The 24,209-nt window shown below is 50.7% G+C and overlaps 1 protein-coding gene across 1 annotated transcript in view; it reads right to left on the reverse strand.

Moving 5' to 3' along the window:
• TBC1D10A (TBC1 domain family member 10A) overlaps window positions 1-20,225 on the reverse strand; it is a 30,763-nt gene extending 10,538 nt beyond the window's left edge. Inside the window, exons 1-2 of the mRNA XM_082640171.1 lie at window positions 19,936-20,225; window positions 324-423 (exon numbers count right to left, since the gene is read on the reverse strand). Coding sequence (XP_082496297.1) covers window positions 324-423; window positions 19,936-20,144 — 309 coding nt within the window. The 5' untranslated portion in view covers window positions 20,145-20,225. The remainder of the gene's footprint in view (window positions 1-323; window positions 424-19,935) is intronic.
• Between the last annotated feature and the right edge of the window lie 3,984 nt (window positions 20,226-24,209).

The raw sequence follows: 24,209 nt of genomic DNA on the forward strand, positions 1-24,209 counted from the left end.
ATAGGTGGTGAGCAGCAGTAAGGACTTCCCCCAGGAGAGCTGGAAGAAAGCTGCCTGAAGGGCTTTTGGCTAAGAGCGGCTTTGAAGTCTGACTCCAGGACAAAGTTCTGTGAGTGTCTGAAGTCATCTGGGAGGCCCAAGTGAAACCTGGGACCTGCCCTCCAGCCAGCTTCTGTCCCCATTTCCAAGCTGGCAGGTGGGGACACCTAAGGCAGCTGGCGGTTGGAGAAGCTCCTGCTCCTCCAAATTGATGCAACTCCTCCCTCTTCACTTCCTCCCCCGGCTGTGACTCCCAGCCTGAGGCCCAAGGCCAGGACCCTCACCTTTTTGTGCCTCTTGGCCATCCACTTGTCCCAGTTGTTGAGCATGTCCAGCCATTTGGACTCCCTCTGCCTCAGCACCTCCAGGGGGACTTCCTCTAGCCTGTGGAGCAGAGGGCAGGGCCTGTCAGAGGTGCCAAGAGAAGCAAAGGCCCTGGCTGAGGCCCCAGCCACCAGCCTGGTCGGTCTCCATTCCTCCCCCTGCCCTCCATCCCTGCAGTTCCCTTTGGAGCTGCTAACTCATGGACACCCTAACACAGATGCGAGGGAATGCAGCCCCCTCCCTGGAAGGCATAGGCTGGAGAGACACTAGGTTCAAGTGCTCACTCCCCCAATGCATCAAGGGGCCAGGGGTCACTGTGCCTCTCTGGGGCAGAGGCCTGAATGCCTGCACCTGTGCACCACAGCAAAGCATTCCCATGCTGGGTCTGTCCCGATAAATAAACCTCTTCGCAGGGCCAGCATGCAAGGTTCAGAGCTGGACGAAAAAACTAGTCAAACAAGTACAGAAATAACATGCTCACCTCTGCACTCTACAAAACTAGTTACTCATAGTTTCCCCAATTACGCCCTGGCCCTTTCCCACCTCTCAACCTTTGCTCATGCCAATCCCTTTGCTGGAATGCTCTCCGAGTTGTCTCTACCTATCAAAATCCTAAATACACTTCAAAGCCCCATCAAATGCCACTTGTATTTGTACATCTACTAACTGTGCAGTTGTCACAGCTATGCAGGCATTGTTCTAGGGCCAGGGTATCTGGCCCTAGAAGCACTCCTGTGACAAAAACAAACTCCCAGCCCTCCTACTGGCCTCTGAATGCCTGCTAGAGCTGGTGGGGAAAACAGCTCAGCATGAAGACCCACGCCAGGCAGCACCAAAGCAGCTGAAGTAGGCTGAGGCGAAATCCCTGGCTTAGAGGGCGCTTCAAGTGAGTGAGCTTCTTCCAAAGAGTGAGACCCTGGAAATTCCTGAGTTCACATAACTAAGGGGCAAAGAGAAGAAGGAGACTAGTGTTTGTAGGCTGCTTCCTTGTTTAGCCTACAGAGCAATATTGGTAAGAAAACAACAACGAAAAAAATATATATGTGCACTTCTCTACACACACATACACACTCTCTTAAAATTATTTTTAAAGTAGTGGATTATGGATCTTTTAAATTTCTTTTTTGTGCCTTTTTTTTTCAATTAAAAAAGTACTGACATTATTGAGAGGCAAGATACCAAGGGAGGGTATATTGCTTAGAGTCAAACAGCAAATCAGTGGAAGAACCCAGACTCAAATCCAAGTCAGATCCTAGCCAAGTGCCTGCACTCAGTGCTGCCTGACCTCCCAGGAAGGAGTTGAGGCACTCAGGCAGCTGGGAGGCGGCTCGCAGGAACAGGACATGGTGGGGCTAGAGTTTGGCCCAGGCCTTGATTCTCTGATTCTCTTTCTACCGGAAGGAAATGCACTGCTATAACTTTTACTGGTTGAAAGAGCAGAGGGAGGGGCCCTGGCAGAGCAAAGGCCCCCAGACACAAAAGGGCAGGTCCTCTTCTTAAGTGTTCTTTATCTGGAGAACTGCACAGGCCTGAGAGCAGCCTTGGAGCTGAACAGCCAAGGAGAGACAAGAGCCTTGGGCAAACTTGGCCCCCTCTATACAGGGACACAGGCTACCACCCTCTGGAACTGCTGACCCTCTCACCACCTACAGACAGAACCAGGGCACAAGGATACTCTCCTTCCTATCCCTCCCCATAGGAGAAAACCTGAGACCATACCTTTAGATCAGGTAAATTACAAAGGAATGTAAATTATGCACGTCTCCAGGCAGCCCCCAAAACACCCAGGGAGCAGAAACCAAAGGCCCAGCATCACAGGCCAGGTCCCCTCCCATCACCTACAAAGTACTCACTTATACAAGTCAGGGGATGAGCCTTCTAGCTGACTAAACAAACGGGGTACCCACACTGAGTCAACAGGAAGTGCTGGCAGTTATGGATGTGGATAATATCTGATCCAATCCCTCCCTAGAGCAGATGAGAAAATGGAGGCTCATAAGAGGGCAAGGCTTTCGCCTGAGATTACCAGTTTCCAGAGAATTCCCATCTGATTAAATATACGCCCATTTGATACCTCAACCCTCCAGTCTGTCTTTATTGATAAGATCTGACAGCAGGGCCCCAGAGATACCCATTCTCCCAACTACAAATACACAGGGGAACACGTTCAAGTTCGGTGTTCTTTTAAATGATTCCAGATAACAGCTTTTGCAGTTTCAAAGCCCCAACATCAAACCTCAAACCGGAATTTCAAATGGGTACAAAACAAACAACCATATTTCCTGGATTCTAAGACACTACTGATTTTAAACTACACCATTGATTTGGTAAGATCTGCTCAGAAACAAATAAAAACCCCACCACTGCTTTAAATGACATGTCAATTGAAAGATCCATTTTGATTTTTTTTTTTTTTTTTTTTTTGCGGTACGCGGGCCTCTCACTGTTGTGACCTCTCCCGTTGCGGAGCACAGGCTCCGGACACGCAGGCTCAGCGGCCATGACTCACGGGCCCAGTCGCTCCGCGGCATGTGGGATCTTCCCGGACCGGGGCACGAACCCGTATCCCCTGCATCGACAGGCGGACCCTCAACCACTGCGCCACCAGGGAAGCCCTCCATTTTGATTTTTAAAATCTTAAATTGGGAAAAATTTGAGGAAATATGGTCATTTGAGTGCCTTCTCCTCCAACAGCAGAGGAGTTTAACCCAACTGGAGAGGGTGTGAAGGAAGACACTGGAGGTCTGGAGGTCTGGTTGAACGGAGCACTCAGCACTTTACATGCTCTCTAACTACAGGTAAACTTCTCTTTACATACAGGATGTGCGTCTGAAAAGCAGCAGGCTACCCATTTTTAAAAAAATCAGAAGGTTCACATACCCTTCAGTCTGGTCAGTCAGAATCTCAGAAGGCATCTGATCAGACTGCTGTCTGATATAGGAATCCCTTCTACAATAGTCCCTTGCACTCTCTGAGGCTGTTTCCCTATACGATTGGATGGCCTGCATTGTGAATTGACCCTCAAAAGATGCCCAGAAAGGAGCCGTGAGATGGAGTTGGGGTCTGGGTATCCCTGCAAATGGCATAATGGTGTAGAGGCCCTGAGGTGGCTTCCTCCTAACAGTGGGGGGAGAGCATGAGCCAGTTTCCAGTGACAGGGAAGCTGACCAAATGGCAGTTTAAGGAACCACATGGCCCATGGGGGATGCTTCAGGTCTGAGAGTTTCACTCACCCTTTCAGAAAACCCCTCTGACCTTAAGGTGACCTGAAGGAGTCTCTGCAACCAAAAGAGCCTAATGAGAACAGTCTCTAGTGGCCCAGCCTCTGCTGGAACTCCTCCAGGGATGGGGCCTCATTATCTCTAGGTAAAGCCACCCCTACTGTTGAAGTTTTTACTGTTAAAACTTAATTCCCCCAAATTTTCCTGGTATCTTTATCTATAATCTCAATACCCCCTTCTAAGGCTGCACAATTCTCAGCCAGATTAGCCCCACACCAGGCACACACGTACTTATCCCTTGTCACCCACCCATCCCTACCTGGAATGCCCTTTCCTCTCCCCTCTCCAAGTCACAGCAATACTTTCAGGGCACAATATAATAATAAAAATGACAACTTCAACAATAACAGCAGCAATAGGAGTTACCATCTGTACATCATTTACTACTTACCAACATCTTCCAAAACACTTATATATATCCATTTTCCAGAAGTAGAATCCAAGACTTAATAAAGTTCAGTGCCTTGCTCAAGGCCATGTAGCTGCATTCAAACCCAGGCCTGCCTCACTCTACAGCCCATGCTCCTGCCTGCAAAGATCAAGCCCTTAGCCTCTACGCAGCCTCCATGCCTGCCCAGATCTCACTGGCTGTCCTCCAACCTGAAGACCTTCATCCTGACCTAGAACACCATTTCTCAAAGGTTTTAAACTGAAACTCCCAGTAAGAAATACATTTTAGACTGAGACTACATACACACACACACACACACACACACACACACACACACACACACACACAACCAAAATACATTTTATGAAACAATTTACTATTACATGTACTAATGCACTGGATATTTTCAGTTCAATTTTTATATTATTTTATTCATTTTAAAAAAATTAATTTATTTTTTTAAATTTATTTTATTTTTGGCTGCGTTGGGTCTTCGTTGCTGCACGCGGGCTTTCTCTAGTTGCAGCGAGCGGGGGCTACTCTTTGCTGTGGTGCGCGGGCTTCTCATTGCGGTGGCTTCTCTTGTTGTGGAGCACGGGCTCTAGGTGCATGGGCTTCAGTAGTTGTGGCACGTGGGCTCAGTAGTTGTGGCTCGCGGGCTCTAGAGCGCAGGCTCAGTAGTTGTGGTACACGGGCTCAGTTGCTCCGCGGCATGTGGGATCTTCCCGGACCAGGGCTTGAACCCGTGTCCCTCGCATTGGCAGATGGATTCTTAACCACAGCACCACCAGGGAAGCCCTATATTCTATTCTATTTCTTTTTTTTTTCTTCTTTTAATGCTGGTCACAATCCCCTAAAATTGATTTCAGCACTAAATCACTAATGAATCAAGATATGGCCTGAAATGAGCATTTCATTACAACTTGGTCATATTGCTCAGCACTGTCCCTCCCTAACTGGACTGGGTCTTGAACGTCTGTAACTCCCACCATGTACCTCACAGGTGTTCAACAGATGCCTGCCTGGTTTTCTCCATGACATTATTTTCATCTGTATTGCCTTCAGGGCTACAAGCCACTGTTGCCTACAGCAATTTTATTTGCGCCCCTAATAGCCCAGTGAGATCCTCATAGATTAATTACTATTTCCATTAGACCCATGAGAAACTTGACCCAGTCAGAGAGATTGTATGACTTGGGCAAAGTCCAAAGCTACTAAGTGGCAAAACCAGGGCTTTCCTTTGCCATAGTGACTCATGTGTTGTTTCTCACTCCCCTGGGAAGGCTGTGAGGAAATCAGGCCGTTCTCCAGGTGCCACTGTGGAGCTCTGTCTCTGGCCCCGAAACCCCTGGAGACAGTCTAAACCCTCCTCTAGTGTTCTGTCTCAGTGAGCGGCTTGCCCCTACGTAGCAATGCTCAGCGAGGCCAATATGCTGGATGGGCAAAGCTCGCCACCTCCTAAGGGAGAGAGGCACAGAGGAGATAGAAGTGGGCAGCCAGACAGTGACTAAGCCCAGATTCTGTCGGGCTCTCAGGCTGAGCTAGGCTTAGCTGTGCTGTGCCATGCCATGGCCCAAGGCAGCAGTGACACTCCACTGACACCAGGCTCTGCAGGCTCCCTAGCCTTCTCCCCAAACCTAGAAGCTAAAAACTTCCAAGAGCTCAGAGGTAGAAGACCAGTTCCCAAGGCTACCCAAGACCTGGGCTCTCTCCGCCTTGTCCTTCCAGCCATGTATCAATACTTTCCACCCAAGCACACCTCAGCCCCTCCGGTTGGCAGACTCAGCCAGGTGTGGTGCCTGTGCCCATGACCCCTTTATCTAAAGGTGTCAGATAAACTTTGGTCCCAAGGAACCAGTGTAACTGCCTCCTTCAAGCCTCACTCTCTAAACCAGCCCAAGCAGAAGGCCCAAGGTCACAGACCTCAGGATTGATCCTCCTCATCTCAATCATCGGGAAGGCCAGGGGGAGTGTGGGAGAGAGTAAAAAGAGTGGGGACCTTGAAGCCAACCAACCTAGGTTTCCATTCCAGATCCTCCAACTGGGAGACAGACCTCTAAGTCTCAACTTCATTTTCAAGTGGGACCATACACATACCTCATACTTTATAAGGCCTAAATGAAGAATAGATGTGTATAAGGACCCAGCCTGGTGGGTGGCCGGCTAATGGTAGCTTTAGGTGACTGGTATTTGCAGCTTACGTAGCACTTTCACATCCCTTTTCTCATCTGACTGGTCCATACACACACGCAGCAGGGCACAATTATCCCCATTTTACCCATGAAGCAATTGAGGCCCCAAGCAATTAAGTCATTTACTCAATGACACATAGACTGTAACTCTTGGCTTCTGACCCAGCTCTGCCACTTTGTGACTACTCCACTCTCTGAGCTTCTGGTTCCCCAACTGTAACATGGGGGCAATACCACCCCTTCAGAGGGCAGCAGTAAAGACCACATGAGACAGTAAGAGTTGATACACTTCCAGCACTCGCTCTGTACTAGCTCTGCCAAGCACTACGTAGGCACACAAGTCCCCAAGGAAGTAGTTTTTATTATCTCTCCTTAATAGACAAGAAAACCAAAGCTTAGCACAGCTGAATAATCTGTCCAAGGTTACACAGCCTGGAAGTAGAGGCTGCCAACTGAGTACTAAACTATCCAATAAATATAAAGTGATCCACATGTAACAGGGCCTCAATACCCGTTACATTCCCTTCTCTTTCCTTTATCACCCAGTAGAGAACCACTACCCGCTGTGCTAAGATGGCAAGAGTGAGCAAGATGAAAGTGCAGAAAATTGGGAAATGGATGTGCAATCACAGATCCAGGGACAACAGAGATGGGGGAGCTCCCCTCTCCCACCCAGAGCTGGAAAAAGAAGTGAGAATAAACAAAAGGCTGACCTACTTTGCACACTCAGTAACAACCTCTGGAGTTCATTAACCTAAGAGGTGGTAATGACCAAAGTATAAATAGCTTTTATGCCAGCTCCATAATAACCAATGACAGGAAACTGGAATCAAGAGAGGGTGGGTTGGTGGTGTGCCAATGGCTGATGGTCAGGGCTGGGAGGCCTGTGAGGTTACCTAAGGAGTCCACCCACTCCCCAGACAGCCAGGGAAGCCTGGAGACCAAAGGGTAAGTGATCTGCCCAAGGCGACGCTGTGAGTCAGGGTAGAAAAGGAAGATGGTCTGCAGCAGCCTGGTGCTCCCTCCTGAGGCCTGGCAACCCCTGACTTGGAGGTAGGGCAGTGTCCAGGCTCCCTGTCTGGGTGAGAGAGAGAGTCTGGTTTGCTTCACTCTCCCCCACTCCTGGTACAAGCTAGTTCCGGGCCTGCCTCCCTTTCCCATAAGGAATTCCCTGGCTTTGCTCCTTCCAGCCCTGGGTCAGTGCACAATGGTAAACAGGTTCTCTCCACCCTTCTCTGGCCTCAGTGCCATGGGCCTCTGCCCAACTCTCCGCTCTGCACAGCCCCACCCTCCCCCCCATGTCAGAGGCAAGAAATGGTTCCTTTAAGCACCCGGCCTTGCTGGCTCCAAAAAGCAAGGAATCCCCCTCCCCAACCCCCACTCAGCTAGGGAAAGGCACAGACCTTAGCAAAAACTCCCAGGGGAGCTCTCCCTGGCAAATGCAGAGAGGTATGGAGACTATTCGCAACAGAAGACATCCCTTCTCCAACCCCCCACCCCTATGGGGCAGAGTACTACTTGAAATTCCCCACCGGCAACTGGGTCCTCAGGTCACAATCTCACTGTGGGCACCTGGGGGCCCCCATGACTCAATTACAGCCCCCCTCACCCATCCTTACAAAACTGCTAAATTTTATTGATAGATCTTATCAAATCAGTCTTGACTCACTGCTTATCTCTGCCAAGACTCCTTCAAGGCTCCCTACTGCCCTCCTTTTTCAACAGAAACCTCAGGCCCTGGCTCCCAGGCCTTCCTATTCCCTCTACACATCCTTCTTTTTTCCCAGCCCTATTTCTAGATGGCCCTCTCTCTGAGCTGCCCTCCCTCACCCCTCCCCCAACTCTAATTCAGTCCCACTCATCTTCTGAGGCCTCCTTCAGAATACCCTCTCATCTCTACAAAGCCTTTCCTAACCACTCCAGGAGCAGAACACAATCAGCACCTCATTACATTCCATACACATCTCTCTAGAGCCTGTGTTCCAGGCCCTGAATCTACAAAGTTGAATAAAATGTAGTCCCTGCCTTTGGGGAGGTCAAGCTGGCAGAGGAGACAAGATGGGTGAGTAAATAACTAGCACACACAGAGGTGCTATCACAGAAAAACTAGATGGGGAGAAGGTGCTAGGAGACTGCAAGAAGCCCTCAGGGTGGGGGTGGGGGGAGTTAGGGAAAGCTTTAAAGGGGAGCTGACTTTTGAGATGGTCCTTGAAGGGTGACAGGAAGTGGCCAGGGTGAGAAAGGGGAAAGAGCACATCAGGCAGAAGACCCAGTATGAGAAAGCACAAGTGAATGGAAAAGGGCCTGGCTTGTTTGGGGAATGTGGGCAGTCTAGTGGAGCGAGTCTGGCTTCTCCAGCTCGACTGTCCACTCCGCTGAGGCAGCATTCCACGAGAAGGTGCGCTCCTGGGGGACAGAGCTCTGCCAATCACACTCTCCACGGTGTGTCCTGGCCCTAGAACAGAGCCTAGTACCTAGCTGGTGCTCAATAAATGTGTGTTGACAGATTCATTTGCTTTGTGACCTCAGGCACTCTGAGTTTCAGTTTTCTCCCCACTGAGATGGGAATACTATCCTCTACCTTGAGATCAGATGGGAAAAGAACAAGCACAGAAAGTGCTTCATAAAGGGCACTTCCTCTCTGGCCTGATACCAGCTCTGGATCTTCCTTGAAGCCCAGCACAGGGCTGAGCTCAGATGTGCTTGATGATGGCCTTTTACAACATTATAATTCTATATTCAATTAACATAATTGAATGTTTGTTATAACACTTACCAGGTACTTGCTATGGACCAGACGTGGCGCTCAACACTTAAATTATTTCATTTAATCCTGACAACAAGCACATGAAATAGGTCCTCTAATTATCACCTCCCCCCCGCTTCTGCAGATGAAGAAACTCAGGTTTTCAGCAAGCCAGTGACTATCCAATGTCCAGGGTGAGCAGAGGACAGCTCTGGGAGGTGTACCCGGGCCCTGCTCTTCTGCTCTGTCACTCAACTCTGGCACTGACTGCTATCCACTAGGCTGGGTGAGCACAAGCCTTGCTCCCAGGGAGCTTGGAACTTAGTGACCTCAGAGCCATATACTGTGTGATGCTTGGCAAGTCACTTTACCACTCTGGGATTTGGTGCCTACCTCTGTAAAATGGATATTATGATGATAATAACTATATCTCACAGAGTTAAATGAGGTGGTATTGGTGAAAGCATGGTTCACCATGCAGGCTCTTCTGTGAAATGGCATTACCATGTGACTATGCTGGGAGGTTGGAAGGGGTCACTCAGAGGCAGGACAGGAAACCAAGGATGAAAGTCTACAAGGAACACAGGAGGGTGGTGGTAATTATGAAGTAAACTCTTACTCCTTCCCCAAGTGACTGCCACTACCCAAGAGGGCAGAGGCCCCAGGCAGCCCTACAGTTGCATGCTTTGAATTGAATCTTTCAGGAGACCCACTTTTGTTCTCACTTCTGCTTTATCTTCACAGACCAAGGAGAAGATCAGGCCCTCGCATCAGGGTCCTCAAAGTCAGGGTCACCTGAGGGCTCTGTTCCAAATGACTCAATGAGGAACTGATTGGGGGATTCCCAACCTGCCCTGGCAGGACAGAAAGCTCAAGACCACTAGCTGAGTGGGATTGGCTCCCGTTTTACCCCCAAGGTCCAAGGGTGGGTAGGCAGAGCACATGAGGAAGTCTGGATCTTCACACCCACACTGCCTTGTTCTCTCACCATTATGGCAAAGGTCTGAAGTAAACCTTAGAGGATAATTCACACCTGAATTATAAGAGCCACCGTGTACCAATGAACTCTTACTTTGTGGCACACACTGTGCTGGGTGCTTTACCAACATTTCCTCCCTTAATACTCATAACCATAACTGGCATGGGGCCAGTTCCCTCTCCTAATGCCACCACCTGGCCCATTTACAGACTCAGAGAGGTCACATGGTTAGAAAGTGACAGAGCCAGGGCTTTAAGTCAGGTCTGCTGGTGTCTTGAACCCAGGATCTCCCAGGTCCAAATTTAGTTTCTCCTTTTTTGTGAAACCAAGACAGAGAGGAAACGGAAATATACAGCATCCTCCAAAAGAGGCTGGCTAGGAAAGATGGCTTCTGGACACACAGAAGAGGAGGAACAAGAGTTTTCCATACTATGTTCCTGAACCCCTTACTACCCAGCTGCTCCTGCCTTATTTTGGGGTATATGTGAGGGGCTGTGTGTGGAGACCTGGGACAGGAAGTGCGCCATCCATTATAAGAACTCAACAACAAAAACAACTCGAGAAGCCTACTAGGAGAAGTGTAGACACTTGGGGCTGGACTGAAAGTCCTAAGCCTGGGACAGGAAGAGGGAGGACAGGCCACACAGTGGCAACAAGCTTTGGTAAAATGGAAAATTGGGAAGGAGGAACCCTGGCTTCTAGGCACAATTCCATTACTCGTTCAGCTTAGGTTTCCTTGTCTGTAAACAGGGCAAAATAAAACTTACCCTACTGACTTCCCATTGCTCCTGTAAGGATTACTGCAAGGCAATGAGAAAGAAAGCACTTTGCAGAACAAAGAGCTAGACAAATCAAAGCATTCTTTGATTTGACTGCACTCCCAAAGACATGAGGGCCACTGGTCTGAACAAAGGGAGGTCCTCTCATAAGAGGAACAGAGCATGCTGGAAGCACTGGCCTTTTGGGCTGTGCCCTGACGACCCCTTGCACTTGTGTGGTACCTGACAAAAAACTTCTCAAAGCCCTTTTCATATACTCCAAGGTCAGTCTCAGAATGTTAGAAGCAGAAGACCTCTTCAACATCACCCATTAAAACTATCTTAGTTTATATGCAGGGGAAACTGAGGTTTAGAAAGATTAAGCAACTTTCTCAAGGTCGCAGAGCTAGTTAGGGGCCCAGGGAAGCCCAGGACTCAGGTCTCCTGATCCCTGTTCAGCAGTGTTTGTTTACACATGCTCCTAATCCAGTTATCTCATTTGATCCTCACAATCCTTTTGTACACAGACCACACCTTTATCTGCTGTTGAATGTCTGACTTCCCTGCTAGGCTCTAGGTCTTGGGAGGGCAGGAACAAGTCCCCAGACCCTAGCACATGGCTGCACACGTAGTATGTGCTGGATGAAAAGCAGGGAGCATTAGCCCCATGGTCAGGTGAGAGGACGTGCTTAAGTCACACACCACCAGGGGCAGTGGTGGAGCCAGCACTGGCACCTTGACCCCTGGGTTCAGAAACCTTTCCCATATTAGCCTAAATCCACATATCCAGCCAGAATCATCTCTGAGAAATGGCTGGTGGTGCCCCGAAGGGCTGAGGGGTTCACTTTCTCATAGGCACTGGACTTGCTTCCACCTCCCAGCTGAGGCACCAGCTCCAGGAACAGAATAAAGGTGAGATGAAGTCAGCCCTCAGCTGCCATCTGCCTCCCCTTGATCAGCTTAGGCTGCGCCTAAAAGCCCCAAACCTACCCTCCCCAGCTACATACCGCCCTAAGGTAGGCTGTCCATGCCCTCAGGCCTTACTCCTCTCTCCTTGGAGAGGAGTCTAGCCCTTCTTGCAGCCTTCCTTGCCATCCAATATGTTTACTGGGCAGAGACCTCAAAGCTCAGTTCCACTCACTCCACCCCCTCCCAACCAGGCCAAACCCACTCTCCTACTGGAGAGAGACAAAGAAACCCTTGATGTGCCCTGAGCGTGCCAGCCATGCCAGGCACCTTGGGGAGCCCAGGGCTGTGACAAAGCACAGTCAGTAGCAGCCCACTGTCCGCTTCAAAGGAAGGCCACAGATGGCCTTCCTTCCCTGTGGTCAGAAGGCCCCAGAATGGCTAGGGCCACTTCAGCTTGGCCAAAGCCTTCCCAGTTCCCCTCAGGCCACACAGCCAATCAGGCACCAAGCCCTGCTTGCTGACCTCTTCATCCTCATAGCTCCAGGACTCTTCCAGGCCTCTCTGCAGCCCAATGTCCCAACCTCTCCCAACTGCTCTCACCACCTGTGGTTCAGCTCCTCTTTATGCCACCTTCCATGCCAGCACCAGACTGACCTTGATGAAACACAGGAGACCTCAGTCTGACATTCAAGGCTAGTCACAGTCTGTCCAACCTACTTTGCTACCCTCCCCTTGCTTCACGTCATCCTCCCACCTCCCATTCTTCTTGTCACCTCTTGGCACACCACATTTCTCAAACAGCCGGCTTCTGGGGGGACTCTGCACACGGGTCCCCCTCCCATACAACAGAATGGCCTTCCTTGCTCCTTCTCAGGCCTGGATCAAATGCCACGTCTTTTCTCTGGGCTCCTATGGATGGAGCTTGCTGCTTCTTCCTATATATTCCCAGAGCAAACACATGCCTCCATTACAGGTTTTATTGCTCAACATTGTAATGATTTGGTTGTGCTTCTATTTTCCAACCAGTCTGTGAATGCTTTGAGGTCTACAAGACACAGATGTCTTGATCAACTCTGTATCCTTAGTCCCAGTCACAGAGGCTTGTAGAGTAGGGGCTCAATAAATGTTTGATAAATAAACTCTCACTGGGCTTCCCTGGTGGCGCAGTGGTTGGGAGTCCGCCTGCCGATGCAGGGGACACGGGTTCATGCCCCAGTCCGGGAAGATCCCATGTGCCGCAGAGCAGCTGGGCCTGTGAGCCATGGCCGCTGGGCCTGCGCGTCCGGAGCCTGTGCTCCGCGGTAGGAGAGGCCACAGCAGTGAGAGGCCCGCGTACCGCAAAAAAAAAAAAATTAAAATAAATAAATAGGGCTTCCCTGGTGGCGCAGTGGTTGAGAGTCCGCCTGCCAATGCGGGGGACGCGGGTTCGTGCCCCGGTCCGGGAAGATCCCACATGCCGCGGAGCGACTGGGCCCCATGAGCCGTGGCCGCTGAGCCTGCGCGTCCGGAGCCTGTGCTCCGTGACGGGAGAGGCCGTGGCGGTGAGAGGCCCGTGTACCATAAAAAAATAATAAATAATAAATAAATAAATAAACTCACTGCTAAGATGGATAAACTGGTGAAAGTAAAGCCTTGGCTTTCTCTCCCAGGCTCCTGAGTCTGCTGCCTACTTCCCTACATGAAGAGCAGAGAAGAGGTAAGCTGTGCCAGCCTCTGAGGAACTGGACAGAGCATGGAATAGAGTAGGGTGGGGTGGGATAGAGAAGGGAAAGAGAAAGATGAGAAAAGGAAAGCCTAAGTTGGCAGCTTCCCTAAAATCCTGGAAAGGGGGCTTCTAAGCAGGTCAAGCATCAGGAGAGTTGGTTTGCCAGCAGAGCAGCCAGGAGTTTTCTCCCTGCCAGGGTCTCCCTCCCTGGGCCCAGGATAGCAGCAGATTTGCCAGGGGCAGACAAAGCAGCTAAAGGAGGCCTCTTCCCCGTCAGGTGTGCTGCCAGCAGGATAAAGAGAGTGATCAGCTAGGACACTGACAATGGGTGGATGACGACTGGGTTCTGCTCTGGTGGGCAATGCATCCTGGCCTGAGGTTCAACTGGCTTGGAGTGAGGAAGAGAATGGGCAGGTCCATGTAGCTGTGGTAGCAATGGGCTGAGAGTCAGAAGATCTGGGATCCCTCCCAAATCTGGCTCCACTGTTAACTAACTGTAAGCTTTCTCCAAGCCTCAGATTTCTCACCTGTATGGGGTGCATAATCCCTGCCTTACCTACAAAGAAACACTTCTTCCAAAAGGCACACACTGGATATCAAAGTCAGATGGTCATTACGCAGTATTTTGGGGTCAAGAGCAGTGTAGACTCTGGCCTATGGGAGGGCTAGAACAGGCCTGATCTGGCCAGGCTTCCAGGGCCTCCCCAAGGATCTTCACTGGGTCTTTCTCTGGCCTGGCTGGCCATGGACTTCGACTGTACTGAGAGACCTGCCTTGCCTTCCACACTGGGATGGGGAGGTAGCCAGGTTCCTGCTAACTGCTGCTCTGGGTATGGGGGCCTCAGGGACTGGTGAGCACCTGGTGCCCTGCCTGCTTCCACCTTAGCAAGGTTTAGTCACTGAATTCAGCATCGAGAAACAGGTTCTAGTCCCAGTTCTTCCATTTACCAGCTGGCAAGCCTTGGGCGCTTTCTTCTTAGAACTTCAGTGTACTCATCTACAAAATGGGATAACCACCCCTCTCAGGGGAACGTAAGGGTTCACCATGGGTTAGGGTTCACTCCTGCCCACAGTGGATGGACCTCACTGACGCTCATCATCACAGCCAGAGATGGAAAGTAGGAAATGAAAAGACAGGACCGCTAGCTACTCCAGTCTCTATGAGGAGGTAGAACATTCATTGAGCATTCACTGACAACACCTATGGTGTTGTCAGGCTCTTTTCAAACATCAGCTCATTTAATCCTTACAACAACCCTGCAAAGTCAGTATTATCATAACCATTTCACAGTGAGAAACTGAGGCCCATAAAACTGAAGCAATATGTCCAAGGTCACACAAACAGCCAGACTCCAGAGCTTAGGTGAGGAGGGAGCACAGAGCACCTTCTTTTCCAACCGTGGTGTAAACAGATTGCGAGGCTGAACCAGAGCCAGGCCTCACCGGCCCCCTGAAGGTCCTGTTTCAGACCCAGATGCTGGGAGGACAAAACATCAAGCAGGTCCCACCGCTTTATCTCTTTCCCACAGCTTAGGATTTCCTAGCAGGCGGACACCCAGGCACCTTCCCAGGGCAGCAGCTGGTGTGCTGGCCCCCTCCTTCACCAAGTCAAGTCTTGTCTGAGGCCCTAGAACACTCACAGGGCTACCAAACCGGATTTTCCTTTGAAACTGGAGGAAGAGAAGGAGGAGAGAAAATGAAGAATCTGTGGCCCAGAATCATAGACTGGGGTTCCACATGTGCAGCTGTCTCTTTCCAGATGGGCTACCCAGGGACCACTCCACTGCCAGCTCCACACTCTCCTGGAAACTGTAATAGCTCAAGAAAAGAGGATGTTCTGAACTTACAAACTGGAGAAGGTGGTGGAAAAGCGGGGAGGCAGGCCCTGGCCTGTCAGGAGGGCCCTGGCCCAACAATAACTGGCACAGACCAAACTATCAGGATGTCAATTAAGCCAGTTCTAAGATTTTCAAAGTCATAGGGCTGCCATAGTTGGCTATGAGTAGTGGAGGGCCCAGGGGACAGGGAAACTGAATCAGCAAAAGACAATATTGCTGTTCCAGATGTTTCTCCCTGGGCCCAGTTCAGATCCCTCTCTCCCCTAACAGGAAGCCAACACCCACGGGACCCCAGAGAGCATAGCTTCTCACCTTATCTGGCCTGAAGCACTGAGCAGACTGAAGCTGGGTGGGAAACTCCAGCTTCAGGAGGCCAGTCCTGGCAATCACATAGGAAAAGGAAAGGGAGGTCAGGGATCCACCCCTCTCAGGCCATCTTGCTCAGGGCAGAGACCCGGTATCCAACTGATATCCTTCTTTCCCTTCCTGACCAAGTCCTCTATGCTTCAGAAGGGACCCCCCACCCCGCCACAAACAGGTCTCCTCTTCCTACCCTGAAGTGATAGGAATGGTAACATCACTCCTCCCACCCTTCCCTGCTGAGGATACTTCTTCTCCTCTGGTCCTTCCTGGGCTTCAACAACCAGCTCAGTTGCCAGCCAAGCCAAAAGAACTAATGCTGCCAGCATTCCTGTCTGTGCCCATGCCACCACAGGGTCCTTCACTGGCTGGCTGCTCTCTTGCCTCTCCCCACTCACTGGCTACTGCTCAAGGGCAGGCAGGGACCATCGTGAGCCCAGCAAAGGTTTCCTGTAGAGTAGGCTCAAAAGACAGACAAGGTGGGACTTCCCTGGTAGCGCAGTGGTTAAGAATCCGCCTGCCAATGCAGGGGACACGGGTTCGAGCCCTGGTCGGGGAAGATCCCATATGCCGCAGAGCAGCTAAGCCCGCGAGCCACAACTACTGAGCCTGCACTCTAGAGCCCGCAAGCCACAACTACTGAGCCTGCATGCTGCAACTACTGAAGCCTGCATGCCCTAGAGCCCATGCTCCACACAAGAGAAGCTACTGCAATGAGAAGCCCGTGCATCACAACAAAGAGTAGCCCCACCCGGCTCACCATAACTAGAGAGAGCCCACAAGCAGCAACGAAGACCAAACACAGCCAAAAAAAAAAAAAAAGAAAAAAAAAGACGGACAAGGTGAAGTAGAAAAGGCCTAGGGCTGGGAATCAGGAGTTCTGGGTTTAATTTCTGGCTTTGCTCCTGACTGACTGAAGAGGTGAGGTTAATCACTTCTCTTAGGCCTCAGTTTACCTATCCATATGAGAATGGCCATCTCTAAGCTCACTTTCAGCTTCCTGATTTGAAATGTGTGCTGGTAAATGTCACTCAATAAATAAATATTAATTGAGCATTTACTTCTCTGCAGGCCTGAGGAAAAAGTGAATAAGACTGGTCCCAGGGAATTCCCTGGCGGTCCAGTAGTTAGGACTCCACACTTTCACTGCTGAGGGCCTGGGTTCAATCCCTGGTCAGGAAACTAAGATCCAACAAGCCGCGGCACCCCCGCAAAAAAAAAAAGCCTGGTTCCAGTCCTGAAGCTCGTCAGTCTAATGAAGTGGTAATGACAACACAGCCTTATCCTTGCTGGGCCATCCCTGTTAGCCTCCCACACTGCTGAGGGAGTCAAAAGTGCTGACCTGAGCCAGGGAAGGTGAGGGCAGACAGGTTCTTCTAGGAACCTTCTATTCTACCTGTCCAGCACTCGATTTACTGCTGGGGCCATATGCTATATTAATGGGTGGTAAAGGCAGTGGAAACAGTCTTGACTGGGGAGTCAGAAACCCTGGGTTCAAGTCCTGGTTCTGACACTAATGTGCTGTGTGATGTTTCTTTTTTTTTTTTTTAATTTATTCATTTTTGGCTGCGTTGGGTCCTCGTTGCTGTGCGTGGGCTTTCTCTAGTTGTGGCAAGCGGGGGCTACTCTTCATTTCGGTGCACAGGCTTCTCGTCGTGGTGGCTTCTCTTGTTGCGTGCGGAGCACGGGCTCTAGGTGCACAAGCTTCAGTAGTTGTGGCACGTGGGCTCAGTAGTTGTGACTCACGGGCCCTAGAGCACAGGCTCAGTAGTTGTAGCGCGTGGGCTTAGTTGCTCCGTGGCATGTGGGATCTTCCTGGACCAGGGCTCAAACCCGTGTCCCCTGCACTGGCAGGCGAATCCTTAACCACTGAGCTACCAGGGAAGCCCTGTGCTGTGTGATCTTAAGCAAGTTATTCTCTTCTCTGGACCTCAGTTTCCTCATCTGTATAATAAGTTAGGGTTAAGCTAGTCAAACTCGTAAGATCCCTTCCAGCGTTAACAGTCTATGATTTTATGATCTACTCACGCCAGGTACCTAGCAGTCACCTGAGTGAGGTAGCTTCTGATCTGCTTTCTTCCCCCATCCCCCTAACCCCTGGCAACTGCCAAAACTGATAGTCTTGAGACAACCTTTGGCCCAGGATGGCTGAAACAGACCTTTAATCTGGAGCCAGAGTCCCTGCCATCTCCACTGCAGCCATCAGTGCTAATGTTTCACTTCTCTGGGCTAGCACATGGTCTCCTAGCCCTCAACCACGAGACTGGGTTCAGGGCAGTCACCCTGAAACTTCCCGTAACTTCCTCTTTTATGGCCTTGAGCAGGGACTTACTTTTGGCTTTTTTTGAACAACAATATAAACTATACAGGGAACATCCAAGCTTTCAGAGATTTTAGGTTGACCAACAGGGTCAAGAAAGTGAGGCAGGGAGAGAGGAAGGGACGTGGAATCACACCTCAGCCCCAGCGCTACAGACACCAATTATGCAGACGGTGTCATTGGTTTGCGGTTGGAGGGTGGGAAAGACAGATGTCTGGCTGCTTGGCTGGGGACTACAGCCAAAGGGAGGTGCTTCCACTGGGGCCTCTCTGTCCACAAATACCAGAGGTACGCCCTCATTTTCTCATCAATTTTCAGACCCTTAGAAGGAAAAGAAAGGAAACAACATTTTCCTGGGCCACTACTTGAGCCAGGCATTATGCTAGGCACCTTCGAATGCTTGATCTTATTTAATCCCCACAGTAACCTTGGGAGTAGGTATTACTGTTTCCCTTTGCAGTGAAGAAGCAGGCTCAGAGATTCAGGAACTGGCCCAAGGTCACAAAGCCAGCAAGAGTGATTTCTTCCTAAATCTGGCCTTCTTCCACTATACTACACTGCTCTGTACCCTGATACCTGGTTAACTGCCTGATAAGCATGGAGTAGGAATTCTTATCTCCCAGAATTCACCAGCAAATCTGAGCTCTTCCTTCCACGCACCCACATATGCAACTGGGAACTCGTTTCCCACTTTTCTAGACCTCATGCCTCCCAGGACCCTGATCCCTGGTGTCTGCTCTTCAATTCAAAAATATACCCTAAGTACCCTTTGGGTTCTCACAAGCTAATCCCTGGGGAACTGTGACAAAGCTGCAAGTCAGGGTGAAGGATCAGAATAAGGGGTGCTCTCTGAGTCCTGGACTGGAGTAGCCTTAGCTTGCTGTGAGCAACTGGGAAGAGGCTGGAGGAGACAGATCCAGTGGGTAAAAGAGAACTCTCCTTAGGGGAGAGGCCTGCATTTCTCTCCAATTCTCCAAAGGAGAAGGAGGCCTGGTGAATGTGAGGCATTGGGACTGTGGAAAATCCCAGAAGGGACCTTTATGGGGTGTGGGGTGGGGATCTTACAGATGGTTAAGGCTCTTCCATAAGTCATAAGAGAGCCTGATAGGACAGCTGGGATGGGAGTGGGGTCTGGAGTCCATCTTTCCTAAGGGCATCACCAACCCATACCTATGATCTCTGTGAGGACTGGACTCAGGGAGTTCTGTGGCGGCTCAGCTTACCCCGCCTGGAGGGAAGGTGCTGCTCCACTGCCTCACATTGCTCTGCCTGCCACCTGGGTGCCTGGGTGTGGGGACCGGGGTGTGCTATGAGCAGGGGCCCTGCTGTCTCCTTGCCTGCCCGACAGTCTGCATTTGGAGAGGAGGTGCATGCTTCCACAGCATACACAGGGACAGGTGACAGTCTGTCCTGGAGGTGAGGTACCATCATCCTGTGGCTACTGGGAAGGGGCAGTGCCTGCCCACCTGTTGCTGGCGACAGGGAGAAACCTGCCTCTGAGGGGGGAGAGGGGGGCACTCTCTGACGCTTCCATGAGGGGAAGGGACTGTCTGTCCCAACGTGGTAGGGAGCTGACCAATGTCAATTCATCCAGAGGTCCGTATGTCTTGAGGTGAGGGTCAGTCTGTCCCGGAGTGCGGTGGGGGCAGGGCAGCCCGTCCCTCTGAAGTCTGCCTAAGGTGTCCCCCTGAAGTGGGGGTAGTGGGGTGCTGAGACAAAGGCGTCTGTGGGTCTCATGGGAGGCTGGGTATGGAGAATAGCAGCCTGCTGGGGGAGGGGCGGTCACCTGTGAGCCTGTCAGGGGCTGGCTGAGTCAGCCAGCCCTAAGGCGAGGGTGGCAGCGCTGGGGTTGGGACAGGTATCTGTCGACCTGTCCGCACTGGTGAGGAGAGCCCTGTCGGCCCTTCCTAGGGGTGGGTCAGTCCGGCTGGGGGGGAGGTGGGGGTGGAGCAAGGGAGACAAGGGGTCGGTTGTTCCTGGTTGGAAGGGAGACGTGTCTGTCCTTTCTGAGAGCGGTTCTGTCCGCGCCGAGGACCCCCCGCGGGTCCCGCCCCCGGCCGCCGGCCCCCCCGCCGAGCCCCGGAGATACTCACGCGCCCTCGGCGCCCTGCGAGCCCACGATGAAGCCGAACTTGTCGATGCGGCGCTCGGCAAAGCCGTTGGCCTCTGAATCGGAGCCCAAAGAGCTGAGTTCGTCGGCGGCTGCGGCGTCGGGACCCGGGGCCAAGCTCTCCCGGGTCCCCGACAGGCTCCCCCCGGCTGCAGGCGCGCGCGGCCCGTTCTCTCCGCGGCTCTTCGCCATCCCAGCCGCGCCCGCCGCCTCAGCCTCAGCGGCCACCTCAGCCACCTCAGCCGCCCGACCTCCGCCGACGCCGCCAATGCCCCGCCCACGAGCCGCTCCCATTGGTCGCCACAAAGCAGGGGGCGGGACCCTAGGCCTTCCCTGGCACCTCCTCTCCCCCATGTCCAATGGGCGCCGCAGACCCCGGGACCCGCCCACCTCCCCCAGGCTGGCGCCAACAGGCCCGACGTGAGGGGGCGGGGCAGCCGTCACCCGAAGCCCTCCCCCCTGGGCTGCCAATCACTAGAACTCACCTGAAAAAGCTTCTCGGGCCTTTCCGGGTTAGCCCGGGCCTGGCCCGACATCTGCCGCACCAACCAGGCCGAGACCGAAGGCTCCCTCTGGGAATTCCGCCTCTGCCTCCTGAACCCCCACACTCCTCGCGAGACCCTAGGGACGTGGGTGGGGATTGTTCTCCCATTCATTTATGAGGAACTCTGAGGAGACGCGGGATGGGTCCGGGGACACGCCCAGGGACACTCGGCGGCTTAAAGACCTAGGCTGAGCTAGAAGTTCAGCAGCCCCTTCCTTCCCCCTGCTCACTGTTTCTGGGGCTTTAGAGAGGCCTAATTAGTAAGATTAATGACGAACGACTATTGAGCTACTCGCTGCCCCGAGTTCTACCTACTTTCTCTTCTAATTTTTATTTTTCCAACAGCTTTATTGAGATATAATTAACATACCATAAAAATCGCCCGTTTAAAGTGTATAATTGTTTTAAGCATATTTATAGTTGTGCAACCATCCCCATTATCTAGTTTTAGAACATTTTCATCACCCCAAAAAGAAATTCCTATCCTTACCAGTCATTCCTCATCCTTCCTCCCCCAGTCCCTGGCAACCACTAAAATTTCTGTCTCCATAGTTTTGCTTTTTCTGGACATTTCATATTAATGGAGTCATACAGTATTTGGCCTTTGTGTCTGGCTTCTTTCACCTCGCATGTTTTCAAAGTTCATCCACGTTGTAGCATGTATCAGTACCTCCATTCCTTTTTGGGGCCAAAAACCATTCCATTGTATGGACAGATCACAGTTCATCCATTAATCTGTAGATGGACATTTGGGCTGTTTCCACCTTGTGGTGATTGTAAATAGTGCTGCTATAAACATTTGGGTAGAAGCTTTCGTGTGGACATTTTCATTTCTCTTGGGTAAATAGCTAGGAGTGGGAATTGCTGGGTCTTTAACCTTTTCAGGAACTGGCAAGCTGTTTTCCAAATTGGTCACACCATCTCTTATAATCTTTTAGCAAGGAGGTAGATACTATTTTTAGTCCCAGTTTACAATTAAAGAAACTGAGGTGCAGGGAAGTGATGTCAGCTGCCTGAAGTCCCAGAACTAGCTTGTGGCAGAGGCAGGATTTGAACCTAGCTCTTACCAACATTTTCTATTGGGAAGCATGGGCCAATTGTATCTATATAGACTTAGCTCCCAGCAGCCTACTTCTGACCCCATGGATTATCAACTCATGGAGTCATAATGATAGCTCTGCACTTAGGTCCAGCACTTTTTGGCTCGTAAGTCACAACCATGTTGTCATCTGACACTCCCCTGTAACTTATCAGGAGACAGGCCCAGAGAGGGGAAGGGACTAGAAGAGCCAGGCCTGAGCTGCAGAGCCTGGGACAGGTTGCTAAGGGGCCCAAAGCAGCCCTAAGAGGGGAGGTCTTAAGCCCTGAGTGATCTCACTAGCCGTTTCCTTAATGCCATGTGACCCAGACATTCTTAAAGACTTCACTGTGCAGTCTTGACATTCCATAGGCTTCTGTTTTCCATAAGCAGGGCAACAGCAGACACATGCTATTTCGGTCTTAAACTCTCAGTCTGGGAGGACGTGTTCCACCTCTCTAGTAGTTCCAGAGTGGTGGGCTTTTAGTCCCAGCTCCCAGGAAGGACAGAGTAGGCCTCGCAACAGGGTGTGGGCCTAGCCCAGGGAAGGGAGAAAGAGGAGTCAGACGCACGGGGATCAGATGTGAAGCACCAAGCCTGACAAAGCACCCACAACTCTTTGACTATAATTCTGGTTCTAGGCTCATATCCCAAACACGTTCAGCTCTGTGAGGCACACGTACAGTGATGTTCACTCCAGGGGTACCTGGGGTGGGGTTGGAGGAGCAGGTCAGAAGCATCCAGGTGTCCTTCCTTGGGAGACTGGATAGATGTTGACCTCAAAAGTTAAGGCCTTGATGCTCCAGCTTCTGATTTTCTTACATAAGACCACCCAGGGGAATTCCCTGGTGGTCCAGTGGTTACAACTCAGCACTTTAGGATCCTGCAAGCTGCATGGAGGGTGTGGCCAAAAAAAAAAACCTACCACCCAGGATTCAAATCTCTGCTGTCACTGTGTGACCTTGAGCAAATCACTTCTCTCTGAGCCCATTTCCTTATCTGCAAAATGGAAATGATGAAAAAATATCTCCTTGGAGTTGTTGTTCTGAGACTTTTAGTGTGATGGTACATGGTAAACATCTGGCACATGGAGACTCCCAGTAAATGGTAGCCAGAAGTCGTGACATTTGTAGTTTGCCAAGCACTAGCAAATTCATTATTGTCTTGAGTGTCTCCCACCACAGCCTGTGGCTGCAGCAGGGGAATTTTCCTAATTTAACCAATGGCACATTGCTTGGGAGACTTCGCTTCATGGCTCTGCCCAATAACTGGATGTTCTTATGCAAAATTGTTTAGCTTCTCAGACCGTTTCCTCTTCTGAAAAATAGGAATGTCAGTAATTACTTGAAGAGTCAAGCTTCCAGCACAGTAGATACTTAATAAATGTTAGCTCTTTACACTTCAAAACCCAGAGCTCTTTAACTTATTTGATGTTACCCTAGTAACCCCTGGGGGAGGGGGTGAGCAGAGGTGAGGGCAGAAGGAAATGAGGAAGCCTCTGTGCAGGGATCTGGGAGAAGGGCATATGGGAAGCAGGGCAGCAAGTGCAAAGCCCTTGAAAGGGAAGCAGGCTCAGAAGATGGTGTAGTTAGACTGGAGAAAGTGAGCAGAAATGAATGAATGAATGAATGAATGGTCCAAAGGAATGCCCTACAGAATCACATGGTTCACTGGAGTATAAGAGGCTTTTGGCAATGCTGTGAAACATCCTGGTAGACTGGCTGCTGTAAATGTTCTTTTGAGGATGAGAGATGCTTGGCCAGGGCTACAGGATGTGTTGAAAAACTCGAGTCTCATCCTACTGGGGTCATTCCTAGAAGTTTTCGCTCAGGCCCTCACACGAGCCCCTGCACAGTCCCCTCTCCTGGATCCTGGAATGTACTTGGGAAATCTGTCAGTGTTTGCCAGAAGCAGACAGATGTCCAGGTATCAGCCTTTATCCATAATGAGAGCAGAGCTGAGGTTCAGAAGGTACGTAGCTGGTGCCCAGGAGCCTACGAAAAGTAGGCAAACTATAAAGCTTCTTTATCCCTACACTGAGGATAACAGTTAAGAATCTTTTGCTAAGTGGGAGAGAACACAACTCAAATGGGTTTAACCCAAAACTGCACTTAGTGGGTCCCAGAGCTTAAAAACATTCACAGGTACATAAGCTTCAGGAGCAGTTTGATCCAGAGACTGTCACCAAGAATATTAGCCTTGTTTTCCCTTTTTCTCCTTTTCTCTTTGTCCTTTCCTGTGGTTGCTTTATCCTCAAGCTAGAGCCCCTCATGGCAGCAGCTCCAGGCTCACATACTTCCTCCATCCATACATACAATAGATGACTCTTCTGGGAGCTTCTGCTCGATGGTGGGGAGGCCGCATTCCTTCACTCCATACGAGGGCACATGCCTATCCCTAATCTAATCATCCCCACAGCTCAGGGCTAGGGAACACAGACTTGCTTAACTGAACTTAGCTTAAGGCAACAGTAGTACCTTCTCATAATATGATAAAGAACAGGAGTTTATCTTGTCCTGCTTCGAGACTGTATGACTCAGGGTACCTAGAATTACTCACTTACATGTATTTTTAAAATAAAACAATGTACATATAGTTAAGATCAAATCCCCAAATCAGACAGTTAAAAATCTGA

Source organism: Mesoplodon mirus (assembly GCF_964341445.2).
Source record: "Mesoplodon mirus genome assembly, chromosome: 13".
Taxonomy (NCBI): Eukaryota; Metazoa; Chordata; class Mammalia; order Artiodactyla; family Ziphiidae; genus Mesoplodon; species Mesoplodon mirus.